The sequence below is a fragment of the Lutzomyia longipalpis genome, chromosome 3, assembly GCF_024334085.1.
Source record: "Lutzomyia longipalpis isolate SR_M1_2022 chromosome 3, ASM2433408v1".
In the NCBI taxonomy this organism is placed as follows: domain Eukaryota; kingdom Metazoa; phylum Arthropoda; class Insecta; order Diptera; family Psychodidae; genus Lutzomyia; species Lutzomyia longipalpis.
In genome coordinates, this window is record NC_074709.1 from 19,450,927 (window position 1) to 19,461,775 (window position 10,849).

General features: G+C 38.8%; 1 protein-coding gene across 1 annotated transcript; it reads left to right on the forward strand.

Moving 5' to 3' along the window:
* The first annotated feature begins 1,077 nt into the window (after positions 1-1,077).
* On the forward strand, positions 1,078-5,683 carry LOC129792488 (muskelin). The gene is made up of 5 exons (XM_055831580.1): positions 1,078-1,228; positions 1,370-1,582; positions 1,654-3,216; positions 4,937-5,093; positions 5,152-5,683. The coding sequence occupies exons 1-5, from the start codon at positions 1,164-1,166 to the stop codon at positions 5,449-5,451; spliced, it is 2,298 nt and encodes a 765-aa protein (XP_055687555.1). The 5' UTR covers positions 1,078-1,163; the 3' UTR covers positions 5,452-5,683.
* Positions 5,684-10,849: the final 5,166 nt, after the last annotated feature.

Here is a 10,849-nt window from a genome sequence, read left to right on the forward strand (position 1 = left end):
AGATTCAGATTTGTTAGAGGTGATTGTGTTGGAGTCGTTCTCAATTCACTGCAGCTAAAATAAGCTGGTGGTTTGGTCACTTAGGCACTTAGATATTTACATCTTCTGCACATTAATGCTTCACAAAAGCATAAAATGTGGATAACGTTCCGTCAGATATAGTTCTTTGCGATTTTGATGTTATGCAGATACTTTCTTGGACAGCAATGACCTCTTCAGCCTGTCTCATTCTAAGAATTTAAGTCCAGAGGTGATGTTTTGGTTTGCAACCACATAGGTTCTTCCGTTCCTTGCATTAGAACTTTAAGGTTTATCCAGTTCCAAGAACTGTATAAGTATGTAAGATGCCTACCTGATTATTTCCCCTTTTAAGGATATTTGGAATTAAATTAATTTCTCTGAAAAAAAACCTTGATGAAGACTCGAGATTTGAATTATGGCAATCGGACAGTAGACTTCATCTTACCTGTGTTCTTTTCTTTACGTTGGAGGATTTCTTACATTCTCTGTTTGACTGCAAAAAGAGTTTCTCTGAATGGAAAATAAGATTAAAATGGACATAATAAAATTTTAGTTTACGAACTTTTTATAAAACACTGCCTGATTAATGAGAGAAATTCAATGGGAATTAATTGCCCATCATATTACAGAGAAGATAAGGCTTCTGAGACTGACTGGTTGTTGTTTTTTTTAAGAGAAGAAAAGACTTAAAATAGGGAAAAGTTGAAGGACACTGAAGATGTAAACAAGGTTTTGTGATCATTCACAGAGAGCGGGAAAGATTTTGCGCATGCGCAATGAGCGGGAAAATTTTATGCTGCAGGGTTTCTTATTAGAATGTCCCTTATAGTGATTGACACACATTTTCACGAAGCTTATAACATTCCTTTATCTCGCCTTTATCTATATTAATTAGTTGGTATATTTTCATCTTCTTTCATTTTTACAGATTTTTGTAATATTATGCTATATAAATTTTTAATAGAAAAGAAAATAAAAATGCAAAAAAAAAGGAAAAGCGGTAGAAAAAAATATAAACAGTGTGGGACATCTTAATGCGTAATAGTGCAAAAAGAGGTACATTTTGGGATGCCCTGTTGCTTCTTAGGGGCATGATGACAGATAAATAACACTGCGTAAAAATTAATATTTTTTATATCGCTATGTCAGAGCAGTTGAGCTACGAAATTCACAAATATTCCAGCTATTCCACGTCTTATTTGCCTGAGTAAGTATCCCTGTGCAAGGACACCACTCCTGCCCACGGATTGGCAGTGAAATCTCCGTGGAAACTGGTGCCGATTATTTGAGGCGCGGTAACAAGTGGAAACCGGCAGTACTTAATGGATTCTTCTCTTGAATTTTGCAGGAATATCCGGGAGGATTGTCCAAGCAATCAGACGTCACGTTGGTCCTCCAACACCAATAGTCCTCCGCAATTTCTCACGCTCAAGCTCCAGCGTCCGGCAATTGTTAAGACCATCAAGTTTGGGAAGTATGAGAAGACTCATGTTTGCAATCTCCGGAAGTTTAAGATTTTCGGCGGTCTTGAGGAGGAGCACATGGTTCTCCTTTTCGAGGGGTGAGTCTCACCAGAATTTTCAGAATTTTCTTTGAAAATTTTATTAATTTTGTCCTTTTTGGGTATTTCAGTGGCTTAAAGAATGATTCAGTTCCGGAAACATTCACCCTGCGCCATACAACGGATTCCGGGGAGTTGCTGCCGGTTCTCTTTATCCAAATCATGCCACTCCTCTCATGGGGTCCCAGTTTCAACTTTAGCATCTGGTACGTTGAGCTCCAGGGGCAGGATGACCCAATTTTCGTGCGTACCAGCCTCCAGAACTACAACACTTTGCGCGAAGTGGAAATTGTCCGTCTCTGCCTGAAGCACTTCCGGCAGCAGGGCTACGAATCGGCCTTCCGCTGTCTGCAGGATCAGACGAATGTCCTCCTTGAGCACCCAATGATGTCCAATCTCCACGATGCCCTCGTCATTCGCGGTGACTTCCAGGAGACCGAAGGCTTCATGGAGCAATGCGTGGAGGATGGTCTACTGGATGGGTACCTAGCGCGGCAGGATTACAAGGCATCGTGGGAGTTGCAGGATGTGACAGAGACGGAAAATCGTCCGGGTATGCGTGGTGGGCATCAGCTGGTAATCGACAATCAGAATGGGTTGATCTATTTGTACGGGGGATGGGATGGATTTGAGGATCTCAGTGATCTGTGGTGCTACAGCATCAAATCCAACGTTTGGCGCTTGATTCATGCGAATTCGGAGAAATTTGACGGCCCAACACCCAGATCTTGTCACAAAATGGTCTTCGATCCACGCAGCGGTCAGATTTTCATTCTGGGACGCTACCTGGACAGTTCTAGTCGCACCAAGGAGCACATTAAGAGTGAATTCTACCTCTACGACACCACGCATCAGTCTTGGTTGCAAATTTGCGACGACACAAGTCAAGTGTGTGGGCCACAGCTCATCTTTGATCATCAAATGTGCATTGATGTGGACAAGCAGACAATCTACGTGTTCGGCGGACGTATCCTGACACCACGAAACATCGACGATATGTCCAACGATCCGCAGTACTCGGGACTCTTCTCCTACCACATCGGCACAAATACGTGGACACAGCTCCTCGTGGACTGTGGGCATCCCACAGCGGCTCACTTCGATGTTCCCAGCATTAAATCACGCGTAACACACTCAATGGTCTTCCACCATCGTCACCGGAAGCTCTACATCTTCGGCGGGCAGCGCAATAAGGAATACACCACGGATTTTGTGGCCTACGACGTGGACACGGGGGAGCTGTCCGTTGTCAATGTGGACTCAACGGCAGGCGAGAAGAATGTCCCCCAATCGGGATTCACTCAACGTGCAACCATTGATTGCGATCGCGATGAAATCTACGTTCTTTCCAGCCTAAGTAAGGAGAAGGAACGGCGGGATCTCAATGTCAACAGTCTCTGGCTGTACTCCCTCAAAACGAATGAGTGGACGTGCATTTACAAGTGTGACCACTCAACGGAGAATTGCTGTTCCAACAAGAATCAGGTCATGTGCTCCGAACCATGCCCACGATATGCCCATCAGCTTGTCTACGATGCCACCAACCGTATTCACTACCTCTTCGGTGGTAATCCCGGACGAAATACACTGCCACAGCTACGACTTGATGACTTCTGGGTGCTCAGGCTTGACAAGTGAGTCCACTTATATTCTCTTCTAATTAATACAAATCTAACAATTTTGATGCTTGGTTTTGTAGAGTTTTGCAAAACCTTTAATTTGATACCAAATTGAGCAAAATCGGATAAGTAGAACAGGAGATAAAGCTCTTAGAACATTTCAAATTCAAGAATTTTTCAAATGGCCATATCTTCTAAACGGCCAAATAGATTTTCTTGATTCTTTGCATGGTGAAAGATTATGAGTCCAGCTACAACATATCAAAATTTAAAAGAAATCGATAATGGGGATTCGGAGATATTGCCCCTTAAAGTTAGGCAATTTTTGTTTTTGTTTTTAGGGCCACTTGCGGCCATTTTTGGAACATGGAATGTTCTAGACAGTTGTGGGGCTTCTTGAAACCTTTAATTTGATACCGAGATGATCAAAATCGGTCAAGCCGTTCTTGAGTTATATTGAAAAAACACTTTTTGCTTTAGGCCGCCATATTTGCTAAACGGCTTGACCGACTGTCAAGTATGAATTGTTGATGAAAACGACTCACTGAGCTCTACAACATACTAAAATTTCAGACCTCTGGCTATAAGGGAAGTGGTTGACGGTATTTAAAAATGGCGGATGGCGGCCATTTTGGATTTCAAATACGCGAAAAAATGAAAACTTACACCCACATTTCTATAGAAAACTTCAAACCGGAAGTTTCTATATCTTGTCGTTCAAAAGTTATAAGGCCTGAAAGAGGCGACGTGCTCATACCAAGTTTGACCCCGATCTAAGTTGGTCAGTTGTTCCGGCTAGTTAGAATTTAGTACTTCTTTAGCTTGAACTTACTACTTTCTCGGTCAGAATTTACCTTTTTTAGTACTTTTTAGGATTGAATTTAGTACATTTTCAACTTCAAATTAGTACTTACTTTTTCCTATTAAATTCAGAACTTTTTAAGTTGGAATTTTCTATATTTTTTGGCAAGAATTTAGACTAGAAGAATTTTAGTACATTTTAGACTAGAATTTAGTACTTTTTAGACTTTTGCTCCTCAGTCTCTACAAATTTAAGACTAAAAATAAAGAAATGTTCGTCTGCTGAATATTTTGAATTCTTTGGCCGAAAAAAATTAAAAAGGGGTTGAAATTGGTTTTAATGAAATGTTCAACGTTAGAAAAACATCAAACATTATAGAGATGTTAGAAAAAATTCTAAACGTTCTAAATTTAACGTCGAAAAGTCAGAGTAGACATGATTGTAGCACCCGAGTCACTATCCAGCGAATATTAACCTGCTCATAGAGTGAGTACACTTAGATTGGCGGTAACTGTAACGGCTGTCCATCCCTTGGCGACAGTCTTTTGCCCCTAGGTTACAAACCCTCAAATAGGCAAGAGAATATGAGAATCCACAAGAGAATGTAGGAGAGCACTGAGAGAGTTATTATATGAGAGAATAGTAGAGAGTGATGGAGAGAGTTGAATCAGTCGGAGCTCAACCGTGGTCGTGAGTGGCTGATGAGGACGAGGGTGGAGGTTACTGGGGGAGTTGACCAGAACCCCCTTGTGGCGCCCCCCTATGCAGGACACCAAATGATGAGAGCTAAAAATAAAATATCTTTTATTAAATTTAAGAATAGGATTTTTAAAGATTTCATTGAATTCTAACGATAGAATTTAAGAAATATTGTTTTTTATTGAAACAAAAAAAACACGAGACGAGCGTTAAAAATTTTACTTAATTTTTCAGGCCCAGTCGGCAGCAGATTTTGCGTCACTGTAAATATTTAATAAGAAGACTGGAGTATGAGGAGATAACAAAGAGTGACCCACTGAAGGCTGTCAATTATCTTCAGACAAGACTGCACGACATTATTGACCACAAAGACCCGGAAGAACTTAAAGAGGTAGTGAAGCAGAAGTTTTTTTTTTTTTGGCAAATTTTTGATTTTTTTTACTTTTCAGTTCCACAAATTGGCTTCATTGCTGTTCAAATGCGATGACTTCCAGACGGAAAATAACAGTCCCCTTATGACGGTACCCCTTGGCACCACATCAGCCTTCCTCCAGGATAAGACGGCTTCATCACCGGGTGCTTCCACGACCACAACTCCATCGCCATCGTCATCGTCGTCATCGACAAAAATGGATTTGTCCTTCAATGTGAAGAATCAGCGTTATTTGCTCTTCAATAAACTCGTGAAGCTCCTGCCGGAGAATATGGTGCAGCCAAAGGGGAATCTGAGTGACTTTGTCCTCATCTAAAAGGTTTAAAAGAAAGAGAAAAGTCTTCTCCAATTTTTTTTACTCTTCCCGGACTTTTTTGGCACAGAGAGTTCACATTGGGAGGGATCCTCTGCAAAATTCGGGGAGATGTCATATTTGCTAAACTATATACCTTACATACAAAAAGAACTATATACATAATATAAAAAAAATATACTCTTAAGGAGATGCATGTCGATCAATTTAATAATAACGATTTATCAGCCCCCTATGTGTTGCTTTAAATTCTTCTTTTTTTTCTCCTCGCACTAACATTGTAATGTTGTAGGACATATTTCTTCCCTTAAAAAAAAAAACTTCAGCCAAATCTTTTATAAAATATATATTTAGAATGTGTGCGAATTCTTCGATAAAACAGTGGATTTCTAAAAACAAGAAAAAATCATCAACAGTGTACATTTTTCAATTTTATAAAATCTCCAAGTTTAATAATATATTTTTATGTTTATGTAAAAAAAGTGTTTTATTTGGGCTTTTTGGGGGCTTTAGCTGTGTGATTCTTTTCAATATTTTTTCATTAGATTGAAACTTAATTCAGATTTGTCCATTTGCGCTATATTTAGGTCGGAAAAGGTAGTTTTGTTAACCCTTGAGTGCATAAAATTATCAAAAGAAAATTTTCTTTTCATCAAAGTTTAATGTTTCCGGTTAAAAGGAGAGTTTTGCAAAATTTTAAGAGAAATTTCAAGAATTTTAGTAGAATTTTATTTTCATACTTTTTTGACTACTTTTTGAATTTGGCGCCCTTTTTGGTACATTTTGTTAAAGAGAAAATGAGATGGATGCATTTCACCGCTATCCGTCTCCCTTACACATTCAGTTTTTCGCAATTTTCTCGCGTTTTCCGCCGAATTTCCCAGCGAAATTGAGATTTTCATGACCAGAAAGACACTTTTGAATTTTTGACATCAAAAATTCCAAAAGTCACGAAAATCCATTTCCGGGAAAAAAAGTGCGTGTAAAATCCCCAACCGTCAAAATTTCTGCCAGCCTCAATTCCCGCACTGAGCGACTCCCCGGGGCCGCGGGAGCATCCGTAAGTGCCCCAGGAGCCCAAAAAATGCGTTTTATGCCCACAAATTTGGGAAAAAACAAAGAAAATCGCATTTTTGGAAAAAGAAAAAAAAAGTTCGTTAAGTTCAAATTTTAATATTTGGACCAGACGTTTTATGGCGCTGTTTAGTTTGTATAAGAGAAAATGAGACAGTGCATGTCACAGATACTGTTTCCCTCACACATTCAGTTTTTCGCAATTTTCTCACATTTTCCGCCGAATTTCCCAGCGAAAATGCGTTTTTTGTGACCAGGAAGCGACGCCACGTCGATTGGCGTCCCCAGTTCAAAACACTTAAAATTCGCGCCAGAAAAAGTCGTGCAAATTCCGGAAAAAATCCGGGGAGTTTCGCCCCCAAATTTTTACTGAACGTACTTTGGGCCCCCTGAGCCTCCCGCCAACTTTTGGCGCCCCAAAAATGAGTTTTTCCCGGGAAAATTAAATTTTTAAAATTTTTCCGCACCTACACAAAGTGCCAGAGTGAGAGGAAAGTATTTTCTCATGTTCATAAAATTTGGACACGTCGCTATGAAGAATTTTCAATGAAATTAAGACAGATGGCGCGGCGGTGCATTTTTGAATTACTAACGAATTTCTTTGGAGACTTCCTTCATGAGAAAATCTTCCTGACCAATCCCGTTATATACGTTAGTGTCGTCAATTAAAGCTGTTAGTTTTGTTGCAAAAAAAAGAGAAAAAACTGCCAAAGAAAAATGAATATTGAGGATATTGAGGATGAATGTTTCCCGGATATTGTAATCAGCGATTCCCCGTCACCGTAAATCTGTCGATGTCGAGTCGATATCAGACGACAAAATCGAGCATATAAATCGACGATATACCGACGCATAGATCGATTCGACTGCCGACATTTAACATTGAATGCCCTATCCCCGTGAGACTTTTTTTTGGTGCAAAATCGGTCTATAAATCGGTTCGAAATCGACCCCAGTCGGCTCGAAAATCGACTCTTACATTGTGACGTCATAACCGATGCCGTCTGCAGACCGTCGGTCTATTTTTAATTAAAAAATCGGGTTTTCTTTATATTTTTCTATTTTATTTAATAATATGAAATAAAATACAAGATATTACATAATTTTACAAAAAAAATTACAAAAATAACATTTTTTCGCCTGATGATGAATTTCATTAAATAATTTAAATTAGAAATAATTCCTATTTATATTTTTTAACATTTTTAAAATTTTTTTTCCTTTAAAATATTTTTCAATTATATTATATTTTTTGTTTTTGATATTTTTTTTTTTATAAATCATCATAATCATTTATAAATAAAAAATTATCATTTTTTACACATAATCATCACTCTACGCAAAAAATGATGATTTTTCACAGTTTTTCTGGATAAAATTATTATTATGGAAAATAGGATATTTTGCAAAAAGGGTCTGATTAGGATATGGAAAAGGACACATTGAATCAATTTTGATAAGGTAAATTAAGTTTGGGCTTATCTGCATGTGAATCCCATGATGCATGCTGTAACCCGAAGATCTTCGACGTCTTAAGCTTGAAGAAAGTCGTTTTCTTAACACTGAAGAATTTCGAGTGTCTCCTATGATATTCCCTTAATGGGCAGCTAGCCTCCCACGCAGAGTTGTGGATGTTTCCCGCGATGGTATCCCTCTGAGGAGCAGCTAGCCTCCCAAGTGGATTTGTGAAGATCCCAGTCGCATATACGGTGATATGGATACATCTGGTAGGTGCTTCCGGCATAGAATGACAAAAAAAAAACATTTAATTTTTAGATAAATTAAAAACAAAATGATTTACGTACCATTTTTCAAGCCTTCGTTTTATGACCTTTCGACCCATCCGTCTGCAAAAAAATCGACAAAATTTACTATTTAATTTAATTTTAATTTTACATAAAGGAAGCGTGTAAACTCCCTTCTCATAAGATAGCTTGGAATGAGTAAAGGCAGCCGTGAAATATTAATGCGGACTTACCGGAGAAATGGGGTGACTTCTGCTCCCTTAATGAGATGCACCTCTTCTTGATGAGCTGTGCAATGTCCATGGGTATTATTGAGGAGAGGTTTCGATGGGATACATCACACATTGAGGCAGGTGCCGCCACATGTGTCGTTCTTCTCAATGCATGCGGTCTAGGGAAAAGGGAATGATTCATCAGTTCTTAATGAATCAAGGAAACAAACCAAACTTAACGTGTTTCTTACCCTCATCCCCAACTGGGCAGCTTTAATAACAGCCAGCCTCCGGGGCCGGAACCAATGATCACAAGAACAACTTCCTCACCACATGGGTGCCCCTCCTGCCCAGAACACTCAGTGCTGGTCGATGATTTCGCAGCACGAGGTTTCCACCATAAATCTAAAACCATCACACACGGCAAGGATCAAGATCCTGCCAAGAAAAATTCAATAAAATTTACCTAAAAACGAGAGTTATATGAAATTTTTACAGACTCTGAAAAACAGTGACCCCAAAGAAGGCAAATGTTAAATTGCAAATTTGGAAGATTTATTGGCCGGATTTTCAGAATCTCCCATGTTCTGAACATAATCTAGCATTTAAACTAAAGTTTTCTTTACATTTATCACTAATTCTGTATCTAAATTAATTATTTTATGAAAAAATAGAAAAACTTACCTGATATTTTCACTTTTGCACCAAAAAATTGACATACCGACGTTATCGGCAGACGTCGAAGCCGAAATCGACCTATTTAAAAGACACCGACATGATCGGCCGACATCGAGACCGATTTCGGTCTACGAAATCGAATGTTAATGCCGATGGAATCGACGACCCGATCCCATACGGTGACGGGTCATCGATTTCCGAAGATGACGGAAAGGATAGGAACGACGTCAGCAAGGGCACCACCACGGCGAAGAATCTCAAATCGCGCTCAAAGTTTACAAATGGATTGGTCCGTCGTCGCAATTCAAAGCATAGGGATGTTCCCAGCAAGGTGAGGAAGTACATTGCATCCCTACCTCGACCCAGGGGTCCCATCAGGCGTTTTGTAGAACAGCAAAACCTCCCGGAGAAACTGTGGACACCCCAATTGGAACCTCGCGCTGAGGATTTGCACAAGAACTATTATGAGCTTAAGAAGAAATATGAGAAAACTTGTCAAGAATTGAAGGAAGTGCTGGGCACCAGTCAGCAGCTGACGCAGAAGATAGCGCAAATACAATGTGAAATGGAATCAATGCGAAATTTACTTGCCCCAACTGTACTTGTTGCAACGGAAACGGTTCACATGCAGGAGCCGGAAAATAGCGGTGGCATCAGGAAGTGCTACGCTGCTCATCCAGCTGAAAGTGAGAATTCTCTTGAGACAAGCTCCCAAGATTTCCTGTTTAAACATCGCTGGTAACGTCACAAGATCCGGAACGTGATGAAGAAGCTCGTCTGTTGCACTGAAAGTTATTCAGTTTCCATCTATGATGGTTACTACATGGAACTTCCTGCAGCTGCCCGAGATTCAGCCTATTACTTTAATTTTTTTTTAAATATTCTTTTGTTTTTCATTTTCTTGCTTTTTTAAAATATTATTTCTGGAATTTTTATTAATCCTTATTCAAATATTTCTTTGTTGAGTTCTGTAGTTTAAGTTTTTTCTTCTTATTGTATTTGTTATTTTTTTTAAATATAAATATTAAAAAAATATATTTCTTGCATTTTTCTTATAAAGAGAATTTTCTTTCAATTATCAACTGAAAATGTTTTAGGGGTTTTAGGTGAAAACTAAAAGTCTTGATTTCTATTCTTTATACTTTTGATAGACTTCCAGTTTTTGGATCCTTTAAGATGAATTAACTGTTAACTACCATTGTTTGTACTTGCCTAACTATTTCCTAACTAATTTATCACTTCTGGGGCTGCGGCCATATTGTATTTAGTGGTTGGTGACTTCCAGCTTATTTTCCCAATAAAATGGAATATTCCAGTGATCGCCATTGGAATTCTCCGCGTTTTCGAATTCCGCTAAAATGTTTTTGAACTTATTCAAATTTTTTAAAGAGCCATTCAAATATGGAAAAGAACCAACAATTCTACAGAAACTATTCTACAGTTTTCTAATAGTTTATTTTTTTACAGCTCTCTGACATGATAAATCATTCCACTTATCTTTTGTTTGTGCACCAGGAAGATGTTTAAAAGGATGTGCGATGGAGGTGTCCTTGTAAAAGAAAAATGTCTCTCACTGTTGCTTCATTAATGCACTAAAGGAGACAAAGCACGTAACATTTCCACTTTTTCTGCTGCTGCATAAAGTCCTTGGAAAAGCACATAAAAAAAACGAGAAGAAAAGAAAAGCCAGTG

Coding starts and splice junctions, on each gene's coding strand:
- LOC129792488 (XM_055831580.1), top strand. CDS start 1,164: ATGTCAGAGCAGTTGAGCTACGAAATTCACAAATATTCCAGCTATTCC. Junction 3,217..4,936: donor TGGGTGCTCAGGCTTGACAA/GTGAGTCCACTT, acceptor TTAATTTTTCAG/GCCCAGTCGGCAGCAGATTT. Junction 5,094..5,151: donor ACCCGGAAGAACTTAAAGAG/GTAGTGAAGCAG, acceptor TTTACTTTTCAG/TTCCACAAATTGGCTTCATT.